The 25,192-nt window shown below is 39.2% G+C and overlaps 1 protein-coding gene across 1 annotated transcript in view; it reads right to left on the reverse strand.

The window, feature by feature from the left end:
- Positions 1-4,172: 4,172 nt before the first annotated feature.
- LOC114909794 (cadherin-11-like) overlaps positions 4,173-25,192 on the reverse strand; it is a 36,917-nt gene continuing 15,897 nt past the window's right edge. Inside the window, exons 2-12 of the mRNA XM_029249597.1 lie at positions 17,159-17,466; positions 15,363-15,657; positions 14,843-14,962; positions 13,526-13,693; positions 10,800-10,987; positions 8,451-8,704; positions 8,193-8,329; positions 7,335-7,456; positions 7,051-7,168; positions 5,891-6,142; positions 4,173-5,302 (exon numbers count right to left, since the gene is read on the reverse strand). Of these exons, the coding sequence (XP_029105430.1) occupies positions 4,806-5,302; positions 5,891-6,142; positions 7,051-7,168; positions 7,335-7,456; positions 8,193-8,329; positions 8,451-8,704; positions 10,800-10,987; positions 13,526-13,693; positions 14,843-14,962; positions 15,363-15,657; positions 17,159-17,413 (2,406 nt within the window). The 5' untranslated portion in view covers positions 17,414-17,466 and the 3' untranslated portion in view covers positions 4,173-4,805. The remainder of the gene's footprint in view (positions 5,303-5,890; positions 6,143-7,050; positions 7,169-7,334; positions 7,457-8,192; positions 8,330-8,450; positions 8,705-10,799; positions 10,988-13,525; positions 13,694-14,842; positions 14,963-15,362; positions 15,658-17,158; positions 17,467-25,192) is intronic.

Genomic DNA, 25,192 nt, shown 5'->3' on the forward strand with positions numbered 1-25,192 from the left:
ACACCTGCACATCAGTGTCAATCAAGGAGTGATGCCCAGGAGTTGCTGGAGCGGAAAGGTGGGACTTCCCAGGATGTATAAAAAAATCAACACCTTATGAGATGGTCTTTCATAGCCTAGAACAACGTGGGATACAGACTTTTGAAATGATGGCCCTAGAAAAGTTGTATGAAGCACAGATTTTTCAAAAATGCATGAGAACCTCTTCTTAATTTACCATGGTTTTTCACATTGTTTAATTACAGTTTTTAAATGTTTTTTTGTTCACATACCTCTCTACAATAGAGGTCTCAAAACTTGCCTCTTACTGACTCATTTCTCCACTGTTCTTATCAGTACTCGATAAACATGTACGTTATGCTGAATAATTTTTAATAATACACACACATTTTCTGAACCGCTTGTCCCATATGGGGTCACGGGGAACCGGAGCCTACCCGGCAACTCAGGGCATAAGGCCGGAGGGGGAGGGGACACACCTAGGATGGGACGCCAGCCCGCCGCAAGGCACCCCAAGCGGGACTCAAACCCCAGACCCACTAGAGAGGAGGACCCGGTCCAACCCACTGCACCACCGCACCCCCAGTATTTTGAATAATATTTTGTTTAATAATGAAAAGCCTAAATACACTTGTACGATGTACACTGGTTTGTATGTTGGTACGTGACAAAAAACTGTACTGTAGCATCACGTATCTGCCTCCAAATGTCTCATTCTCTTGTTTGTATTTTTCTTTGAGATGTACATCACTTTGGAGAAAAGCTTTGCTTAATGAATAAATTTAAACATACTGTATATCATTTCAGGGGGTGCAGTGGCGCAGTGGGTTGGACTACAGTCCTGCTCTCCGGTGGGTCTGGGGTTCGAGTCCCATTTGGGGTGCCTTGCGACGGAGTGGCGTCCCATCCTGGGTGTGTCCCCTTCCCCTCTGGCCTTACGCCCTGTGTTACCGGGTTGGCTCCGGTTCCCTGCGACCCCGTATGGGACAAGCGGTTCTGAAAATATGTGTGTGTGTGTGTGTGTGTGTGTGTGTGTGTGTGTGTGTGTGTGTGTGTGTGTGTGTGTGTGTGTGTGTGTGTGTGTGTGTACGTACACTGTATATATTTGTAGCAGGCATTATGGTGCAGTGGGTTTGGCCATGTTCTGCTCTCTGGTGGGTCTAAGGTTCAAGTCCCACTTGGGGTGCTTGTGATGAACTGGCATCCTGTCCTGGGTGTGTCCCCTCTCCCTCCAGCCTTACGCCCTGTGTTACCGGGTTGGCTCCGGTTCCCTGCGACCCCGTATGGGACAAGCGGTTCTGAAAGTAAGTGTGTGTGTGTGTGTGTGTGTATAGCATTTCTGTATGGGACAGCTGGTAGTGTAGTGGTTGCAGTTGCTGTCTTGGGATCCAATGATTGCAGGTTCAATCTCCAGCTGTAGTAACCTTGAGCAAACTGCTTATCCTAAATTGCTCCAGTAAAATGAAGTGGCTTTCTAAATGGGTAAAGCATCAGCTAAATAAATAAGTACAATGTATGTTTACTTTTGCACTTACTATATAGCGTCATGACTGCACCTGGCTACAAAAACCATCACTCCACCACTGTCCAATTGCAGAATCTCACTTGAGACAACCGTCTCCTCTGCGCTCTCAAAGCTGCCTTGCTTTGCTTATCCCAAGTCCCATTACTCATCGTCCCCTAGTCCTGCTCCACATCTCCTTGCTTATGACCGCTTGCCTTGTCCCGCATCCATGACGTCAGATCCTTGCCTCTTTCCAGTTCGCCGATCAACTAACCATTTGCCCATCCCTGATAACAAGAACAAGCCTAGTCCTTTTATTTTGAAGAAACAATCCTACGCTTGGGTCCAGCCTCCTCTGTGTCATCTGCTCACCATGACATATAGTAGTTTAATAAATAAAATTTCTGCCCTAATTTAAACCATGCTAATTTCCTTCTTGATTATATAAATATCTTATATTAATGTTTTGATTACTATATCTTGAGATTTTTTTTTAAGTGTTTGGAGGGTATTTGTGAAAATATTTGGGGATGTCTGTAAAGTAAAGGAATGCATCTTTTTTTTTTCCCCTTTTTTTTCCGATTCTTATTCCTAGTTCCTATTTCCTATCCTACCAAAGGACCTTCTGGTTTACTGACTCTTGGTATACGGACTGTTTTTAGGAATGAATTAGTCCATATAATGGGGGATATCTGTACATTTTCAGTGTTAACCCAATTACTTGCTCCTAAAATAACCTTAATTTTGACAATTCCATATCTAGGGAAAATTCAGTCAATTCTTCTTCTGTTGAGATCTGCATTTGTTTGTTCTGTTGTAATATTGTTCTCTTTTTACTGCATGCAGAGATCAAATGGTCCGTTCACTTTGCCTCCCACTGTTTGACAGGACACGGCGTAAAACCACGCATAGTCTGTCTAAACCCTTGAGGTGTAAAAATGACAAGGCCCTTTCTTGGAGTAATATGCATTAAATGAATTTCAGGTAGCAAAAACACTGTGCATGTCACAAATGCAAAAATTGTATTTCATTGAGATATGGCCCTTTTTTAAAAGTCTTTGTATTTTTACACACTGAATGTTATTTAAATGAAGCATTATAGTTTTGTAGAACTGTATATGTGAAAGAAAAACAATTTGAGACAAGCCTGGGAAAAGATCATTGATGACATGACACATTGAAGTGCAAAAAAGCAGCAAGAAACACCATAAAACATTCAGTTTTGGGCCCTCTTCCAGGCCTGTATCTTCCCCTTGCCCAGCTTTGTAAAATTCACCTTCTTTGCTTGTGTTACACAGACACACTACTGATACTATGATGTACTCTAAGACCAACAGATATAAAAAGACAACCCTTAAAATTATAATTATTGCTTTACATTTGTCAGCATTGACTGGTATGCTACACATTTAAAAAAGGCAAAGTTAAACACTGCACAGTTCTCAAGGGTACAGAAGCAGTACCCTGTACCTTTCTGTCTGTCCTCAATTATTTAAGGGCAGAGGATTTAAACATTGTAAATAGGACATATCCTAATTATGACTACACAGAGTACAGATACAGTGGGACCTACATAACTGGATCCTTCAGGGAGTGGGAGTCCCGCATGTGGTATAAATAAAATGCCATTCAATAACTGGAAATGTAAAAAAAAAAAAAAAAAAAAAAAAAGTGTCCTTTTGCTTCTTTCTGAATGTTTACTATGTCATTCAGCAGTTTCTTTGTCCTCTTTATTTTTGTCCATTTTTATGGTCATTTTTAAAATATATTGTATGTGTTAACCTTGCACCGGAAAGAACACCTTGAAAAGCAAAAAAAAAAGTTTGGTTGCATTGGGAAGGAGATGGGAAGTGTGTTAGTGTTTCTGTGCATTGTGTACCCTTCCTGACTCTTATTCTCTGTTCTGACAAAGAAAATCAATCCATTAATCATTCATTTCTTAATTTCTTAAATAAATAACATACTTATGTAATCTATAGATGTAATAGAATAATATATTAATGCCATCAATCATTTTATAAAAAGGTTTTATTTAAAAGGTTTTTTTTTGCTTCTTTGACTGAAGCATGTAATAAAGCAACAGTACAATGTTTCTAAAATATAAGAGGATGTAGTAATGCTTTACACACAGAAATACTGGTATCTGTATATAGTAAAATAAGACATTTCTAAATTGTACAAATAGGTACCATAAAATTGACATTGAAATTAGATCTTTTGCTTTGACTGGATATATTGTTGTTTTCTTGCCATACTGACAACATACCACAAACCTGGCTTCATGCCGTTTTATGGTGTTACATTTTACTCAGGTACTGGTTTAATTTAAGTGTTTCCTTATTTCATAAATTACCACGAAATGATGATCTTGTACCCTAATTATTACAGCTCTATACTGCAAGTAAAGGCCATTTTCCATTTTCACTTTCCAAAGTTTTATAGCTGAACATCATTAATCGTTGCATAAATTAGGTAAAATTTCTTAGTAAGGAACATATGAACCAGTTGTTATGAAGTAGTTTCCTAGTAGGTACTAGGTACATAAGGTAAAATAGTGCTACCATAAAACCCAAATGAACAATAACCATGAAGTAATAAAATATAACTTCTACATTAATCCATAAATTTACTCCCCAAATGACAAATATGCACATTGTACTGTACATACATAAGGAATTTAGCTTGCTTCAGGATACCTTCAAGTTACAAAAACTCACTGTGTACCAAATGTCTTTTTTTAAGGCGATTTTTGAGCTCATGTCCTGTGTTTTTTGACTTCGTTTGACAAAGTGAAGACCATACTATTTTTCTTAAATTTCATATTCACTTTCTCTTGATTTAAAAAAATTAATACTTTGTCAAAAAGGATAGTTTTGTAAGATGGACACAGAAACTATTGATTGTTGTTTCATGTACTTCTCTCAAGATTTTACTTCTAATGTAAGGCAATCTGTTACAAATTGTGAGCTCCTTCACAGTATCAACAACTCATAGACTCTCTGTGATTCCAGAACAGTTTTCTAGAAATTTCTATGCGAACGGTGTTGCAGTAACCAACAAGGCAAAACTTTGTGGTGTACACAGCTTTTTATGGTAACTTTCAGATGTCCCATTGCACTTTTTGCTGTCCTCATCACTACAACTGTGTATAAAATCAACCCCGTTATAAGGATTTAGTATACTATAAGCATACTTAAAACCAAAAAAAGTTTACTATAAATAAATTAACATACGGCAAACTTATAGTAAACTTCATACACTAATTGTTGTTGGCCAGATACTGACAGGAATCTTCTAGGCGTTATGAGCTGTCGTTGACAGAGTCTTTGGTGCCGTAGAGATCAGCCAGCTTTTTGAACCGCGGTCCCCAATTTTGGAGGTAGTGGTAGTTCAGGTCCGAGTCAGTGGTGACTGTTTCCAGGGAACTAAGGGAGCCAGCAACTGACCCACGACCCTCGTAACCGTACACCTGGATGGAGTCATATGGGGGCGCTGCCGGGTCGTTGTCCGCCTCCAGGACACGGCTTGCAATGAAACGGTCTACATCAGCGCTGGTGGCCCCTGGCTGCAGCCTCTGTTGAAGAGGTTGCTGCATGTCTGGTTTGATGTCCTTCCTCGGTAGGATCCCACTTGCCCTGTCAGGGTTCTTCAGCGTGGCAATGTCAAAGGCCTCCGTATCCTCCTCACCACCTCCCTCATCATCATAGGTAATGATGTTTTCTCTGACATCCTCTTCCTTAAATACAATAAGGGGCTCTTTCTTCTGTCTGCGCAGAGCCACAAAGAGCACGACAATGGCTGCAACAGCAAGGACAGTCAGTGCTTTCTGAAATTAACATCTAATTATAATTCAATAAGTATCAACATGTTCTCAGGTGGTAAGAGTAATTAGATACTTAGATAACTATGAGCAGATGTATAACTGGCCTGTAAGAAATTAAAATGAAAAAAAAAAGTTGAAAAGTGATTTATTAGAAGACAAAAAGTAATTACTTTAAAAAAGAAAATTAATTGATGTGCCCCTAAGCCACAAAATGTTCACACATTTTTATCCAAATATGCCAATTCCTTAAACACTGAGAAAATTTAGTTTAAAAGAAGTCCAGAATATCACAGCTACCCTGGACACCATTAAATCCAGGCTTAAGACCCACATGTTGAAAATTGTATTTACATAACACATTTACTAGCTATTTTCCCTTCCTTTCCTGCTCACCATTTATCTTTATCATTGTTTAATAATAGAGATAATTTTATTTACTGTTTTTATTTTGCTGTTTTCTTCTGTTGTAGGTTACAACCAAGTTCAGTATAGCTGCAACAACTGTGTTACTTATCAGACTGTTCAATCTACAGCGACTTCAAAGCATCACAAAGGGGACTCACCCAGGAGGATGACAATGCAGGCGAGGATGGCAATGAGGGCACCTGTGCTGAGCCCAGCCGGCAAAATGTAGGGCTCCACGTTACAGGAGAGGACGGCATCCCTGCTGTCACAGCCACACACACGCACCAACAGGGTGTTAGTGCTGCTCAAAGGGGGGCTCCCATTGTCACTAATCACGATAGGCAGGAGGTAGACATCTTGGGTGATTCTACTGAAGCCCTTCCGTGTCACATAAATGCTGGCGGTACCGTCTATAAGAAAAAGGAGTGAAAACATCAGAAAACTGACTTTGTCCTCTAACATTCATAGCAAGGGAGGTATGGTGGCACAGCAGGTTTGGCTGGGGCCTGCTCTCTGGCGGGTATGGGGTTTGAATCCTGCTTGGGGTGCCTTGTGACGGACTGGCGTCCCATCTGGGGTGTGTCCTCTAACCCCTCCAGTTCACTGCAACCCCGTTTAGGAGAAGAGGTTTCGGACACTATGTGTGTGTATGTGTATGTGCGTGTATGTGTGTGTGTGTGTGTGTGTGTGGAAGATGACAAGGGTTTTAAATAATAAAAGTAAGTTGATTCATGTCCCAGTACATGGTCATTGTAGGGACAGAGATGAGAAAGCTCAATTAAATGCCTGTGGTTAAAAGCTTGTTTCTTCAACTTTTACTCCGCCTTATAGAAAGTGTCCTGAAATGCCCATATTACATTATTTCTTGATTGAGTAAACAAGGTTCTGAGCATCACACTGTAGTATCAGCTTAAATTAGAATTTTACCTTTATAACCCAGTGAACACATTATTAAAATTAGTTTAGTTTTCTTTAACAAGCGAACTTTCTGAACATGTACCATACAAAATATAAATTATTTTGCTTTATACGCACTGAAAGACAACTCTTCCTGCACTCCACTGCATTTGTAGACTGAGACTTTCTAAACAAAACAACAGACCAATAAAGGAAGACTTACATGTATATTTTTGAACAGACTGACAGAAACAGCTGTTTAGTTTGAGGTAATCAGAAAAAAATTTTAAGAAAATTAAAAATTGTGCCAGGATTACTGTAACAGTTTTGCTTGGCAGAAAATGTTTCACTGATCAAACAAAATGAACATGTTCTTGCTACTGAATTGTACCTTGTTGTTAGACTACAGTCACAAACCCACCTTGGTTATCCTTGAGGGAGAAATTCTGGTTGCCAATGGCCCCTGGGGCAATGCTGAAGTGGAATTGCTGCTGGGGGCCCATTTCGTCTTTGTCTACTGCACTCAGTGTATCAACAACCTAACAAAATGTTTGGGACACAAAAAATGAGTGTCTTCCTGTAACATTTTGCTTGTAGAAGTTCATATAAACTGAAGGCATTGCATTGAACTAAAGCCTTGTTTAGGCAGTTTTTTCCTCCATTAATTTCTACCTTCCTACTTTTTTAATGCAATATCAGACTTACTTTTCCAGGTGTAACACTCTCACACATAAGAACTTCATTTTGTGATGTCAGTTCAGGAGCATTGTCATTAATGTCCTTGACTCTTATGTTGACCCGGACTTTAGCGTCTTGGTGATGGCCCCCTAAAGAGAACAGCAATAGACTATTTTCACCCAAGTCTTTTTGGGATTACACCATTTAGTGCAATGTCATATCAACTCATTCAGAAACTTGTAACATTTTAGTTTCATGGGAGGATATTAGATCACATAAAAATGTTTAATATACACCCATCTGTCACCTAATTCAGTTAGTCTGTTCCATGATAAAGGCACCTCTACAGGGGAAGGCAGGTAGTGTAGTGGTTAGAGCTGCTACTATTGGACCCCAAAGTTACCTGTTTAGTCCCCACCTATGGCTGTACTACCCTTGAGCAAGGTACTTACCCTGAATTGCGCCATTAAAATTACCCAGCTGTGTAAATAGGCTAATTGTGATCTTAACACTATTAGTTGCTTTGGAGAAATGCATGATTCCTATGAAATGATGCTGGGATTTATCATTGTGAGGGTATCAGAATGCTTGTTCTTTGTTCCCAGACAAAAAATATGTCACCTTAAATTAATTCAGTACTTTTGCTAATCAGACTTCAAGCATTGAATGGTAGATTAATGATATACAGAACAGAATGAAAGAAAACTTGTCTGTACCTGTGACAAGAAATATTAATGGATTCCAAGTGGCAATGTAAGGTTCAGTTCCTTCAAACTCTCAAAGTTTTCATTCTCACTTAAAATTCAGTCTCAGCACGGTAGCCTGCCTGTAGTCACACAATACAGATGGCCACTAACAACTTCCCTACCCATACTACAGACCCACCAATTTCCACAGCACTGACAGAGATGTTGTGCCAGGGCAGGGACTCTCGGTCTAGTGGCCGTGTGGTTCTGATAATGCCATCCTCTGGGTCAATGCTGAAGAATTCCTCCAAATCTGTGTACCGCCGAATCATGTATCTATAGTAATAACACCAGGGACTAGGTTGTCATAACAATTATAGACAGTGAGACAGCAATGATGACTATAATTTTTTGCTGTATTTAAGCAAAAGCAAAAATCTTGATTTGGAGTTTGCACCTAGTTGGGTTATTGGCGATGTCCGTGTCTTTGGCATGAACTCGTCCTACCACGATGCCCGGGGGGGCATTCTCTTCCACCTCAAAGCTGTACATGGGTGACGTGAAAGCAGGTGGCTCATCTACGTCCTCCACCATGACCTTTATGGTGGCCGAGTCCTTGAAAGGTCCCAAAGTAATGAAGCGTGGGTCCACGTACTCATTGAATGCCTCCACACGCAAGGTGTATGCCCGCTTTGCCTCAAAATCTAAGGACTGCAATCAAAAGAAAGTCACATGTCATCAATGCAAAGTTCCTTAATTCCCATTACATATTTTTAATATCTGAAAGAGACGTTACAGGAAAGAAGAAAGAAATATTAAGATTTAGTCTACAAACCTTGTACCCATGAGCTTTAACTGAGGTACCATGTATACTATCATTTATATAAATATGTTTTTAATTAAATTGTAATTCTGATGGGGGTGCGGTGGCACGGTGGGTTTGACAAGGTCTGCTCTCGGGTGGGTCTAGGGTTTGAGTCCTGCTTGGGGTGCCTTGCAATGGACTGATGTCCCCTCCCCCTCTAGCCTTATGCCCTGTGTTACCAGGTTAGGCTCTGGCTCCCCGCGACCCTGCTCGGGACAAGCAGTTTCAGATGGTGTGTGGGTGTCTGTGTCTGTAATTCTAATAATTACTTAGAAAGCAAAAATACATTTGTAGATTAATACAATTTCCAAACTGCCTTAATGATGCCTGCAGATTTTCACCTTTAACACACACACTTTCAGAACCACTTGTCCCATACGGGGTTGCGGGGAACCGGAGCCTACCCGGTAACACAGTGCGTAAGGCCAGAGGGGGAGGGGACACACCCAGGACGGGATGCCAGTCCGTCACAAGGCACCCCAAGCGGGACTCGAACCCCAGACCCACCGGAGAGCAAGACTGTGGTCCAACCCACTGCGCCACCACACCCCCTACCTTTAACACAGAAAATCATAAATGAATAAGAACCTGCAGGGCATACTATATACTGTTTATTTGCTTCATAATTAGTAATCAGTTCCAGCTATGCTTCCAACACACATTACCAATTTAAAAAGCCAGTTGGTCCTGTTGCCAAAGAATGAAAGCATGAAATAAACATGTGGCCTCCTCTGTAAACTAACAAATGCATTATATAAAGTTTCATGGTTAAATGGTCATACTGTCACCGTACTTGTCTGCATATTGTGAGACAGTACCAGAGTTTGAGGTCAGAGTACAACAAGTCTTATTTATTCATTTACTATTTTTACACTAACACATTAAGCACTTAATAAATGTTATTAATATTATTATTATTATTATTTGAACAATGTAACTGACTGCCGAGAAAAGAAAGCTCTTTCTCCCCTAAATGTAATTACTTTAATGCAAAGGTGAAAACAATTTACACAATCCATAACATAACCATTACATAATCCAATATTTGCATGATCATATTACTATTATTATTTCTTTCTCCATATGTTCTTTCTGCAGTACTTCATTCTTGTATTTGTCATGTGTTTTTCCATTTAATAATTTCATAGCTAGAACCAGTCATCAGCCACAGATAGCATTGCCAATAATGTTGGGGTACTGCTTAAGAATCCAGCCACGACACCTGCCTATGGATGAGACTGAATACTTGATTAAAACCCTAGCAAATCTGTCAGTAATTTCAACTTTAATTTTCACCTCGCTTTCAGGCACATGGGATGATTATGTGCTGAGAGGGGTCTAAGGATGCCATCGGCATGGTGCTGAGCATAACTACTGTCACAACAACGGTTTGCCAGCTTGACTATGCCTGTTTGCCTCTTTTCCGCGAGTCAGGGATCAGCAGAGGCAGCCGCATATTCTCCAATGACATGTTAAGCCCCAGCCCTTTGAAAAAGCTCTTGTGCATTGATCTCTGGCCCTGTGCTCAGCACTGTATCATTTCTTGCTTGAAATTCATTTCTTAAAGTTCCCTCTGTATGCAGGCTCCATTATTCCACATTTATAACACTTCAGGTAATTGTTGAATTTCTTTGTTGTAAAAAGTACCACAGACCTGTGTGCAGCACACAGATGTTGGGCAACAATGACCCCTAGAATGCCTCCAGATGAAAATGAATGTCACCTGGCACACATTTCAGCGAATTCGAGAATTATTAATAACAACCTATCTATCTTGACATCTAAGTCTTGAGTGCTGTGGATTAAAAAAATTAATAATAATTCTTTTTAAACTCCATATTTCTACTTTTAGATGTGCACCAAAAAAAATCAACAGGTTGGTCTTGCCTTCAATCTATTCAGAGGCAGGTGTAAAACAATCCATCCCTCCTCTTTTCTCACCTTCTTCAGCCTTACGATGCCCTCTTGTCTCTCCAAGTCTGTGACGATCTCGAAGATTCCCATCCCATCGCCCTCAGTCAGGCGGTAGGTGATGAGGCCGTTCTCCCCAATGTCTGGGTCCCTGGCCTTCAGCTTGCCCACTTCCTCCCCTGGAGCTTTGTCCTCCGACACAGACATGACATACACACCTGCCAGAACAAGCCAGCCACCCACATGAGAAACCCAACTCATGCACAGGTTTGCATCTAAAACCCTTAGAATAAAAATGGATGATAAAATACACTTCCCCTCACACACAGACAACTTCTAGACTTTGTAAAACTGATTTTTTTTTTTCTATAGTAGCTTTGAATACCAGAAATCCCTGTTGCACCAAGAATTAAAATGAAAAGTAAAATCCCAGACCAAATTTCCTCAAATTTTTCTTATAAATTTATAAACACACATGATTTCTCTCCTATAGTCACATTAAATTCCCAAGACATTTTTGGGAATTCATAGTTCTACCCCAGAACCAAAACTTTGCACTGATTTAATCAAGTACAAACAGTGGAGGCAAAAAACGGTGCATAATCCGCTCTGTCTGGGAAAGTTCCCCCCTGCTCTGTATACTGAAATCCACATTCTTTCTGCTGACTCTATGAGCAAGAGAGAAAACCTCCCAGGAACACAGACCTAATATCAGCATTCTCACCTCAGCAAAAGGAAAGAAACGTTTCTTTGTTTGTGTGCTGCCAAACGTGGTCAAAAAAGTGAGATGGTATATATTATGCATATATGATGTAGCATCTGAAAAATTATGCAGTTCAGTCACATTCGCAAGGGCAGGCAAACGCTCACTGAGCTCATATTTTGTAGGTATTTTTTCTCTGATGTTATTTTATGTGTGACATGCAGTGTTTCGACGTTTTCTCTAACAGCAAACAAATCGCAAATGGCCTTGTCATGAAAAAGGCATTCTCAAAATATAAGGTTTTGTTGGAAATGTCAGCAAAGGTGTCCACTTAGGCCTCAGCACCCAGCCTGAACAGCAGTAGTCCCACATTGTTTATCTGGTAAATGCCTGTGAACTTCAGGTGGAATGTGGGTAGCATAGTGGTTAAGGGTCTTGTCCTTCAGTCTGTAGCCATCACACTGAAGCCACAACCCAGTCTTGCAAATATATTTTGCATAACATCTGGAGGATCTGCCCTTATCTCATAACACACTCTGTGGAGCTTCCTGTCCAAGACTTGGTGCTCTCCCCTCCTCTTGTCATTTCCCTGGCTTCCTGTAGCTACTCATTTCAAGTTCAAGACTGGTTATGGCCCACAAGATCATCAAGGAGGTCTCTCCCCTGATACCTGCTCACTTAAGGACCTGTTCACTTGATACACCCTAGCATGAGTGCTGTGCTCCTTTACTTGTGGCCACTTGATGGTCTGACTTATGAGAGGTCAAACATCAAAACCAAAAGTCTTCAGGTCCTTGGTTTGGGCTTTGATTTGGTGGGATGATCTCCCAGTTCCCCCCAGAGCTGGGGAAAAACACTAAAACATTCACAAAGGGTCTAAAAACACATCTCTTTCAGATCCTGATCTAAGAATTACTCCATAAACTTGCATCACAGCATCTGTCACAACCATCTTGTATTTCCTGTCATTTCTCTAGGCAACTACTTCTGTAGGCAGGACAATGGTGATACTGGTTAAACTGTCTCCGCTTCAACAATTGTCTGCATGTAAAGCTTCTCATCTTTTGGCAAAGTTCCATCTTGGTTTCCCTGAGCTGTATATCAGGAGTTATAAAGCATCTACTAAATGATTAAATTTAATCGTAGGTTTCCTGTACCTGTTGCAATCCCCCTGATCAAGGTATTCAGGTATCATAAATTACTGCACTAAGATGACCCAGCTATATAAATGGGTAAATGTATGCAACATTGTAATTTAACTCAGACAAAGGCGTCAGCTACATAAAGAATTATGATGTTGGTTAGTGTTCCACCTTGTTTATTTATCAGGTTTCACATGGTAAATAGAAAGTAACAGGTAACATCCAGCATAAGATATTACAGGCATGTTTGTGTCATTTCTTAAAATCTATAACCTTAAGTTGAATTTGTTCATTTATAAACAAACAATTGAAGTGATTAGCCTAATTAAGCTTAAAATTTCTCAGGTGTTCTCTGCAATTAATCATTCAGTAATTTAGATTCTTAAACTAGGAATTTAATTTGGCACCATTCCTTTATGTTAAATGTCAAAATATGACAGTTGTACTAGCTCTTTTTTTAGCAGAAATCTTAAAATAAATCAAAATCCGGCCCAGAATTCAATCGACAGTTCAAAGTATAATTCATTACAATTCAGCTGAAGCAAACTGGTATAAACAAGGGACCCTAAAGACAAGGCTGGAAAACCACTACTCTATAAACTCATGAGAATTTTAAAAAATTAGGTGAACATTCAATAGGGCAGTTGGTAGTGTAGTGGTTGGAGTTGCTCCCTTTGAACCCGTAGGTTTAGTTCCCACCTTCAGATGTAGTACTGTTCAGCAAGGTATGTGTCCTAAATTGCTCCAGCAAAAATGCAGTACCTAACTGAATAAATTTTGTTTTTTCTTAAAATAAAAGAAAAAAGCTGTGTCTGAAGAGAAAAAAGACTGGCACAGTTCCTAGTAGGTATACAATATAAGTGCCCACAAACACACTGCTTACGATCTGACCAATGCTCCTTTGTACTCACTCTGGAGGAACTTTGGCGGGTTGTCATTTACGTCCGTCAGGATAATTTTCACCTCTGTTGTCCCTGACAGTCCTCCCATGTGGCCCCCCATGTCCTTGGCCTGAATGACCACGTCATACTCCTGTCGTGCCTCTCTGTCCATGTTGGGCAGGGCTGTCCTGATGATTCCTATGGAATTATATGCATGACATATATCTAAGTCACATAAACAGAAAGATCATAATTCCTAGCAGACCTGTATAGCAGTTGGGTCTAATTGACCATGGAGTATATTTTTTATACCTTTAGGTAGCACATGAGAGCCAAAGCATTCACTTTGTTTCAAAGGAAAATAATTGTTCACACAGAGCCTTTGTCTGTTCATTTGCTTAATTATAATTCTATTCTCATAAGGGCTGTCATCCAACCCTAGTCACTTTTCCTGTTAGCAAACTGGCACTCCTTGTTACACAAGAGAACATTGCAAGGATGGCACATCACCAGTGATATTTAGCAGAGCTTGTACTTGAAAGGATGGTAATCCCAGCATAAATCAGACGTGAATATTGGGTGGGTTCCAGGGGAATGCAAAGTCTGTGTTTTTTTTTTTTTTTTCATTTTTTATTGTTTTTTTTTTTTTTTTTCTATCTGTGGTTTCCCCATTTGGCAGTCTCAGCTTTGGCACAGAGAATGTTTCTTGCTCATGTGGAATTCTGCTACAGTCATCTGGTCAAATCCAATAACAAACAACATTAGAATGGTACATGTGCATACCAAAGGCACATATAACAAACAGGACAAAGTATTCAGAATACATAATGCATTATTTAAAATAATATTTAAAAAGGCAGCATTACTTTTGTGCAGTTAATTGTTATATCACTATAACCTTAACCACTTAAGGAGTCATGTTTCTGATGCAATAATCTGACAATGTTGAACGCTATAATCGTGTTATGAGGAAAATCACATTAAACCATCTCATGATTAAGATTACCCAGTTGTAATGGTAAATGGGTAAATAGTTCCAGGTAGCTTAACGTAAATTGCTTTGGAAAAAAAAGTGACAGCTAAATGACTATTGGATAAATGATGATTATTTTGGAACACTAAGGCAGCTGGTAGCGTAATAGTTAGCGCTGCTGCCTTTGGACCAAGAAGGTTGCAGGCTCAATTCCAGCCTCAAGCTCTAGTACCCTTGAGCAACGTACTTACCCTAAAAAAATAGCTCCAGTGAAACTACCCAGCAGTATAAATGGGTAAACAATTGTAAATTGCTTTGGAGAAAAGTGTCAGCTAAATTAACAAATGCAAAGAACCGAAGGTTGTTTTATATACCTGTCTGTGGCTCCACTGAAAAGTAAGGCTGGCCCTGGAGAATGCTGTACACCAGCATAGCACTGTTCCCATATGTTGGATCATCTGCATCAGTGGCTGTCACCTGCATCACCGAAGTGCCTGGAGTCCACATTAGTGCCAAAATGGAAAACGCATGATATGTGGCACACCAAAAAAGAAAACACCTGGTTATACACAGACCCACTGCATCCACATTATAACACACTGGCACTCTGAGCAACATGCTATAAGAGAAAAGAGCTGTCCTGGCTGAGGGAATGTACTTTTCTCCATTGATAACTGCTCCTTGATTTTAAGCAGATTTCCCAGATTTAAAGTAGATTAGATAGATAGATAGATAGATGTGAACATTTAGTGCTTGCAACTGTGTGAACGCAGTACATAAATTATGTTAGGAAACAATCTTCAGGAAAATTCACACTCTGTTATACTTCAGTGCAATTTATGTATTTGGACCTCATACTCTTTTGTATAGAGTGAGTAATAGTGGTGCACTCACCAACATTGGACATCTCGGGCACGCGGCCATGATAGGGGCCGTGCAGGAACTCGGGCGGGTTGTCATTGATGTCCTGCACCTTGACAACAAACTGCGAGGGTGGCTCCAGAGGTCGGCCAGTGTCGCGAGCAACCGCCTGCGCAATCAACGTGTACTGGGCCTGCTCCTCCCGGTCCAATGTCTTAGTGGCGTGGATGTTGCCCGTCTTGTCGTCGATAACAAAAATGGTTCCAGCACCTTCCCCCGAAAGAATGTACTTGATGTTTCCGTCACCTGAGTCGACATCTGAGTGCAACTACAAATATTTTGCAGTCAGTATAACCCACATGCAAAACTTTGACAATACAGTACAGGCTGCATTAAGAGAATTGCTTTCTAGTACTTTTCTAATTTCTGTGAAATCACACAGACATATTTAATAATCAAACTGGTTCTGAATGTGGTTTACTTTCAGGATATCTTTGTCCAGTGCTGAAGGCTTAACTCAGTCCAATAACTGTTTAGACCAAATAATCTCAGTCAAAAACCATAAGAGTGGAATTGACTTAGCATCAAAATGTATCCACACACTATAGATATGATTGCAACTCTATTCGGCACTGTGGAAATGGCTGCTTTAAGTACTAAATGTTGCCACTAGCAACAGATTAAATGTATGTGTTAAAATAAGAAAATAAAAGACAACATCTAGGAGCACCTGCCAGTAGAAAGAAGCAACAGATGAACTGGCGACTGCTGCTACTTTTGTGATGTGTAATGTCTCGCAACAAACAGGAAAACCAAATTTAATCATGGATTTTACATTGAAATCTAAGGACGATGGAAATTTACAAGGCCTACATTTATGGAATACAAACAAAAAGATGAAAGTTAAAGAAATTGGGTGATTTCTTTTTTCTTTTTTTTTTGAAGCTCAGGGTCACGACAGTATAGACAGTACATCGAGAAAATGCGAATCTGTCCATATACATAGAGCGAGGGCTTAAGGTCAAAAGGTTTGATCATGCAGCACTTTCTTATAACTTCCAGAAGGGTGTTGAAATATTCCAGAATTCATTGGAATTGTCATTTCTTCAGTTTTAAACAGTTCAGTCATACACATTTACACAGGAAATTTTGGTGTAAACCACAACGTTACTTGGCCAAGTGTGTAAGAGTAGTTAGCCTACATACCATAACACAAGGATGGATTTCTGAAACTAATAGTTGTTTAGTGAACTGATACAAAGTTTTAACTTCAATTATTTAAAATAAATTAGATAAAATAATTACATTATTTTCACAACATATTTTTTTTTTAACCTAAATTTAACATTCACTGTTCAACCACTCCTCCAAAATGCCACCATGCTTATGAGTGAGAAAGCAAATACAAGTCAGCACTGAGCAGTTAGCTACCAGTAGGAGATCTGCTAAAACCATTAAGCATTTTTATAAAAACTGTAGAAAACTCAGCATATTCCCAGGACTCAAACTGTTTGCACTGTTTAACTGTTTACTGGTTGAGGACCAGAATTGCCTCTGAACCTTTAAAATGTAATGAAACAGCAAGACCATTTAACACTAAATATTTCTGTATGGTACCTAGTGACTTTTAATCTTTTTTTTTCGAGTCATAAAGATTTTTTCAGCATCAATGCTGCAAAGACTACACATTTTACAGCTTTTAATCTGTACCTGTGCACCGAATGCGGCGTATTCCAAGAATTTTAAGTATTCTAGTGAGAAGCCCACAGATTTTTGCCAAGCATCATAGAACGAAAAAGTACCAAAAATAAAGTAGAAACTGTGTTTACCCGGCCCACGAGCACAGGTTCCGGTCCAGTGTACTCCTCGATGACGAAGAATTGATTCCAAACCCAGCCTCTCTTGGAGCGGTGAAGAACCTGGCCCACTTTTCCTCTCTCCCTGTGTCTGTGCAATGAGAGCTGCCACCTGTGGGCATGGTTGTGGACGTTGCCTTGGGCATGTTCCAGGGCAGTGAGGGCGTGACTACAAAGCCCTATCCCCAGCCATATCAGCACCACCTGGAGGCCCAGTCCTTCCCACATGCTGCCACCGTCACCGCCGCCACCACTGCTCTCCGCTTGAGCTTTCCCGAGAGCTAGAAATACAAGGACCTGCTTAATTAAACATCCTGATATTCTAAAACAATCTGTTTTTTGTGGTAAATTCGAAGGACATCACAATCATCTTAACGGACACATAAAGCAATATAATTCAAAGTAATCTTACAATATTTCAATGCATTTCTCTTCTAAATACAAAGTGCTCCCTGTGAATTAAATGAATTTTTTGCATTCAGTTAAATGCAGTTAAACATTATTAGCGGGACAATGACTTCCTTTTCTGTTAAATAAATAAAAATGCAAATTCAGCAGTGAACAGCAACATCTGTATTTGCACAAAAATGTCTTAATTTTTAAGGAAATCCTGAAAAAGTAATAAATAAATAAAGCTACCAAAACTTTCAGATAATTTTCATCAGTGTTCTGTATCTTTTCCAGTCTTACCACAAAACAATTTGAATACATATCAATCACACAACACAAAATGGTGAGAACCTTACCCTGTAGCACCTGTAACATGTATTGGAGTAAATATCTCTAATCACATGACTCAAAAATGAGGTATTAATGCTGCTCTCTTGATGGCTTTCTGAATTTTTGCATGGCTGATCAATGATGGACAGTGTGACAGCAAGGGATTTTCTTGCCAAGAAAATCACTAATTACTTTCAGCTCCAACTGACTACTGTTAAAAATCCATTGGCTCTGCTGGCATATTTTCTGGGCTGTATAATTACTGCGCTTCCTCAAAGTTTATTCAAGAAGGATTTTAGATCCCAGATTTCATGTCACACGCCTACATGAAGTACAAAGCAAATATACGCGTCATCTGATGTCATATTTCATCACCAATTATTGAAAAGATTTTATGTGTTGAGTGGCAAAGCTGGGAACACGTGTACCTTACAGGGCCTGAGCTGTGAAAATAAAAGTAGGTTCGGCACCTGCTCAGTCTCTGTGTGGAGTTTGCAAGTTCTTCCCGTGATTTCGTGGGTTTCTTCTCACATATCGAGAATTTGTGTTTCTGATGAACTGGTGACTGTCAATGACCCTTAGTGTGCGTGTCAGCGAATGCGTATGGCCATCCACAAATCGAGACTATGACATATTCAATGGATTCTTTAAGCCACTCTATCTCTAGTGCTGAACAAAAAGGCTCAGTTGGTTAGGGAGCTGATTACTTTTATCGCATCCAGACTTTAAGGGCTTCAGTAGACAGAAAACATTCACACACCGCAGCTCCTTGGCATCACAGCTAAGGACTTCTGTTTTTCCTCTATTCATTGGATTTTGTGTCATCTGTTTCGGCCTTTAACCGACCTCTTCTTCTGCATCCGCTCTTCATGTCTGTTCCAAGGACTAGAGATTTCTGAAGCTTCGGGTGCCCACATACACAGCAATATTGATGTTACGGAATGAAAGTCTAGCCCATGGCTTAATTTGATGGTTGGTTGCATCAACACAAACAGAGCTAAGAGGTCTCTAATAAATAGTTTAGCCCAAGGTCAATCCCCCCTTGCGTATGACTTCACCGAGACAAATACATTACACACACTCTATAGTGAATTCATTTGGGGGTAGTAAATGATTCACCAGCAGTGTTAGATTTCTCATCCATTACAGTAATACAATGAGTCGCCCATTAGACATTTCCCCTGAGAGGAACTGAGCTTAAGTGAATGTGCAAAATATATCAACATCCGCATTTTGAAATCCTGTCGTGAAGATCATTACAGAAACTGTATAGCAGGCCAGGCTGACATAATCAAGAAGAGATGAATCTGTGTAATTTATGCCATGCTAATGTACATGAGCATTTTATTCTTAATATAGTTGCATCGTGTTCGACACTTCATTTAACATACAGGTAGCCTGAGTAATATGTGAAAATTATTCATTTTCAATACAAAATTTCCTATAAAAGATAAAATGCAGAACCATTAAATGAAACTTTGCAGTAACTGTTCAAAAGTTGGTTTTGGTAATTATGACAGCCTTGTTTAATAAATGTGAAAACAAGCTACTAAACACTGCTAGCTACTAAATGCAATACAATACAGCAAACACCTAAGCACAGTGTAAGGACCAAAAAACAAAGTCTAATGAGGAAAGATAACATGAAGAAAAGTGTAATTTCAGGTTGGACTAAATGTCTGTGGTTATAGAAGGGACAGGGTTTGGTCTTCCTGTTGAAGACACTGTGTTTCAGACACCATGCCATTCAAATGGGAGAGGAATCAAACACCATGACACATTCTTGCAGAGCTTATCAGCTGAGACTCAAAGGACAGGGTGTGTCTAAATATGTTACTGGTGTCATCCCAGTTCTCCTGGAGGAGTTTCAGTAAAAGAACGCCATTTCCAGTGTTGTCACCGGTGTTTTTGTCAGTGTCATCGCCCAATGAGAGAGTCGGTAATTGGCTTCTAGGCAAAGCTGTGATACATGCTGCTGGGAGTGGAGCCAAGCGACGTTTTCTGAGAGACGCCGACAAGATGGAAAAGGCGGAGGTCACTGCTAAAGCCATGCCCTTTATAAGATACTATTTCAAAATGTGTCCTGGCTCAGCCCATCTGTGTTTGAGAAGGGAAAATATGTCCTTGGAGTTTAAAGCCAGTATATTTAACTAGGTGCAGCAATCAACACTGACAATTATCTGACTGTTCAGGACAGGTAATTTGCTTAGAATGGACAATAAAGGACATGTGCAGTCAACAAATGATAGTGAGTACATAAAGAAAAAACATGCAAAACAACTGCCATTATACTAAAGAAACCATGTTATGTCACTATTTATGTCATCTGCATTTTTGTTTCTAAACTCTGGCTAGAACCTGCCGAAATCCACTAAAGATTGAGCTAAACAGCCAATATCTTCATATTTTTTGTTAGTTTCTTTATGATGAAGCCTCTTTTGTTAGTATAGTGAGTGATACTGTGATTGCTTTAATTTAATTACACTTAAAAACTTGTGAACAGTAAGTGTGATCAGTTCCTGCCCATTAAAGGATATTGTAAACTGATATATTTACTTAATTTTTTGTTCTTCCGATATGTTCCAGAATAGGACATAGGGCAATATTTGGTACAACAGGTGAAACGTACCTTTCCTGTGGACAATCAAACACAAAAAATTAATGTTGAGCCCTGCTGTGTTCTAAAAACTTACAAAAGAAAGGTTGGTTTCACATCTTTGTTAAGCCAGAACTTAAAATCATACAATGCAACATCTCATTCAACATCCAGCTATCCTAAAAATGAGGTTCAATTAGCCAAAACACTATGGTTAGCAACATTATGGAATGAAATTACTTTTTTCTTGACAGCTGCTTGAGAAAGTAATTTATATTCAGTAGTGGTGTTAGTCAATTTTACTAGTAATTAGGACAGCAATTAAGGATCTGAATATGAATATGCATGTTCAGTGTAATGTGTCTCATTATTTATCCCTGTTTACAACGTGTTATCCTATTGTTTATTTATGCAGGATTTATGTACAAGAATATGAGCTGTGTTTTTTCATACCACTGTAACCACATGATATCTTATCTACCAAGCACAAATCATTGTTAAAGTTCCTTTTCTGCATTCCAGGGCATTTCTATCATTAACCATCCAGTTTAGTTTTATGGTTATAAATCTATGTGTATGCTTTTAATTTTAAACATTTAGGCAAACATTCTCAACTTTATGAACAAAAAGCATTTAATCAAATCTAATGCTTTCATTCATTTGATAAATGAGGTAGATAAATGATTAAAAATATCATTCATCTAACTTGTCGCACTGAAATTATTCAAATAAGATATTTAAAAAAAAAAAAAACCTCCTGATTGAGAGAGCTTGATTTGGGAAGACAGGAAATTACCTTGAGAGGACTCAGCACTCTTTTTGGCTTCTAACCTGTATTCTATTATTGAATTACCCCTCATTAATGTACTCACACTGAAATTAGCACTGAAATGCACTCTTACCTGAAATTAGCAAATTGAAAGGAAGGTGCTGATTCATAGGCTTAGTATGCTTAACGTGTGTATGTTTTTTTTTTTAGTTTTTATTTATTTTCTTTTATTTTATAGTTTTTGGTTTGGGTTTTTCTTTGTCTTTCTTAGGAAAAAAGCCCGTAAAAACTAGCTCTGGTTCATTCTCCTCTTTTACAATTTGCTGGGAATACCTGTAATTGTAAACCACACAGTACACCTCAGTTCAATGAGACTTACTTTAGATAAAACGGACTAGTTTAAACTATTAAAAAAACACTGAAATAAAATTAAGATAAAAGTATGAAATCTAGCAGCTTTGCACTTTCTTAACAGGATAAGTATGCACTTATAGCATACATGAAATATCAGATATGTATATACATTTATATGATTATAGCATACATATATATTTCAAGTGAATCCAGCTAAGAAAATATGTATAATAAAAAGTTAACTTTGAGCCTTTTCCAGTTGTTTCTTCCAGACTTTAACTATAAAGTACATTTCAAATTTCCAGTTAAGAATATGCAGCAGGAATTAATCCTTTCCACATTCAGTTTAATTTTTAAAGGGTATTTCAAGATTCTGTATTCCATTGACTCACAGGAACAGGTATACAGATGAACAGACCATAATAGTTTTGTAATATGGTTCACCAATAACAATAAACATGTAATAATGTCAAGAATTTGCTATATCTGAGCGACTGCTTTAAAAAGTGTCACGTTGCCCATTTTGTCTAAGAATCATGCATAGACTGAAAGAGTAACTGGATTTATTTTACACCTGCAAAAGGTCCTACACCAGAAGTCTTTTCATGTTGTTTAACTTGGGGTTAAGACAGCTTCACAAAATCATTTTCCATTTAAAAAGGAATTTACTGCTTCTGTGATTGATCTGGGGGGCGGCACGGCGGCGCGGTGGCGCAGTGGGTTGGACCAGGTCCTGTTCTCCAGTGGGTCGGGGTTCGAGTCCCGCTTAGGACGCCTTGCGACGGACTGGCGTCCCGTCCTGGGTGTGTCCCCCTCCCCCTCCGGCCTTATGCCCTGTATTGCCGGGTAGGCTCCGGTTCCCCACGACCCCGTATGGGACAAGCGGTTCTGAAAATGTGTGTGTGATTGATCTGAATAATGAAATGCTTGGAATGTTTACATTAGGCATTGGTATCTGGGAGAAATGGCCACCAGTTCTAGGCATAGGTTGTGGAGATATGCAGGGGGAACAGATGGAAAATTCCTGGGAAGGAAAAGAGTTTTTTAGCTAAATTTATCACTCTACAGCCATATGAGGAATTGTTCAAAACTGGCACAGATATAGACTACTGTGTAGAACATCTGCAGAAAATATGTTGCTCCTGAGGACAATTCGCCTTGGCTGGAGCCCAAAATTGAGATGGGTTCTTGTATGCTTTCCTTGCTTGTCTTTCTGAAATCTTTGTCTCTGAATTACATCTGAGAGTCTACAGAAGCCATCTTTCTTTCCTTCTTTCTTTTCTAGTTACTAATGTACTTGCATTTAGTTTAATGCAGTTCCCACTTTTTAATGTGGCAGTGGCAAACATCCCTTCAAAATTCTGTTTAGAAGGAATAAATGCAATTGCCTAAAATTAACTTTGTCAATAGTTGACACTATTAGCCACCTTGCATAAAACAATCAAATAAGCACTGTAATATAGCAAGAAGAGTTGCCAGAATTCCCAGATCACAGAGGTCATGGACATCAAAGAATGGACATTTCACTTTCTGTAACAGGATGTTTGCAATGAATGGAAGGGAGCAAAGTCAGCACCCAAAGACATCTCAGGGATCCATCTGGTAATGGTTCAAGGTTGGCACTGGATAGTTGATGGAGGATGGTAGATCAGGTTTTCAGTCATCATTATAGAGACACCTCCTAGATTAGGATTCATCCTGTTACTAGACGAGTACATGAAGGACACCAAAGAGGAACGGGCTAACTATGATGAACTGATGGAGCAGTGAAGGGCTGAAGAGCAAGATGTAAACAACTCAAGTAAACAACAGGAATCAGTGCAGAAATCCCTAAGTATAGTGGTAACTGGTTTGGTCACTAGGCAACAGTGTCCAATGTAGCTAAACTCAAAATACAGAATGACCTCAGTTTATGCTGCTACTCATGCACACAGGTATACTATTTTTGTGTCTCAGAAAGGTACATGGAAGCCCACCAGGTGGTACTAGTACTATACATCCACTCATGCACGTTCATAGTAATACAGGTAGTGACTCCTAGGAAATATAGTTTTCCAATAATCTGCTTTATAGTTTACAATCCATCAAAGAGCTCCATTACAGAAAGACAATATCTGGAACGCAGCTCCAGTGATGCAGAGTTTATTGGCTCCTGATGCACAGCTACTTAGACAATCTCAACAGTACAAAAAAAAAAAAAAAAAAAAAAAGATGACAAATTAGCATTTTTTCATTACTTGTTAGTCTATCGTAAGACAAAAAATACTTAACTGCAGCCTCTGGCTACATGCAAAGGACTAGACAAACACATAAACTTGACCAAATGAAATGTAATCCTTTTGTCACCCCTGGGTCTTGCGGTCCAGTGCAGGCATCCCTAATGAGCAATATATTGTGCATTTACGTCGATTTGTGAGTAATAACACTACAGAAAGTTTGCCATCAGTTCCACAGACACAAGTTAATGAGCCACATTACAAAGTCAATTAAGTCCACTTCATACCTTTTTGAGATTCTATGAAGGAAATTACCCATCACACTCTTTTCATAATTCATCAGTGCGGTCTAAGTGAATGCTATATTAAAGACAGCGTGTCGGCCACATGTCTCTTATGATATAGCATTTCGATTATACTTTGTGGTTATATTTCACAATATGTGATGAATAAAGAGAGTTGAAAGTGGCCAGAAGCTGACAAATGTCGCACATGTTTATGGACTAAACCGATCAGCGATTGGGGTTGATGAGGAAGTGGAAATGACTTTTCCCAATTATTAAAAACCGTGTTTGCATCAATGTTCATGTGTCAGTATCCACTTTGTTTGTCACAAAAACATCTCTCAAAACTCATCTGCAGTCTGAGAACTAGCAGACTTAATACCGTTTATGAAACAGGGCTGCAGTTGAACCTGCTGAGCATGAAACCATTCCTTGTAACTTCATCAAGAAACTGTAGCATGTTTTAAAAATTTGGTTCATAAGAACCATTAAAGAAACTTAAATGACCTTCTCAGAGGTGTGCAAAGCTAGTAGACACTTACAACAAAGCAGATATTTATGTTTAGCTGCTAAATATTAATGTATGGGGTATGAACTCACACACAATCATATTTTAGTTTTAAATGTCTGTACAGTATATTTCAGATATCTACTGACAACTAATGATTTGGCTTTAAGAATGTTTTGTCTGAATACTGGGAATTTGGAGAAAAAAAAAAATCATTTGTAACTGAAATATATCTGAAAACTTTCAAAGTGTCAGAGTATTTTCGGAATACATTGTGTAAACATGTATGTGGGTGCCTCTTCTCATGGAGGTCCCTAACTGTAGGTAACCTCAGCCTCGGGGTAAGGAAACAGATTGTATTTCTTTGGATATCTTTGATTTGCAGGACTCAGCACACTGTTCTTCATGGACGCCACAGTGTCTGAGAAACAAATGCCCTGAGGCACATTTGGCTGCTGGTTCCACTTTTGCCATTCCCTTAGTGCTTCTTATTGTTCTTGCAGAAAGTCAGATCAGAAGAATACTCATTCACTGCAGTGACCCACAGAGAGTAGATGAGT

Source organism: Scleropages formosus, unplaced genomic scaffold (assembly GCF_900964775.1).
Source record: "Scleropages formosus unplaced genomic scaffold, fSclFor1.1, whole genome shotgun sequence".
Taxonomy (NCBI): domain Eukaryota; kingdom Metazoa; phylum Chordata; class Actinopteri; order Osteoglossiformes; family Osteoglossidae; genus Scleropages; species Scleropages formosus.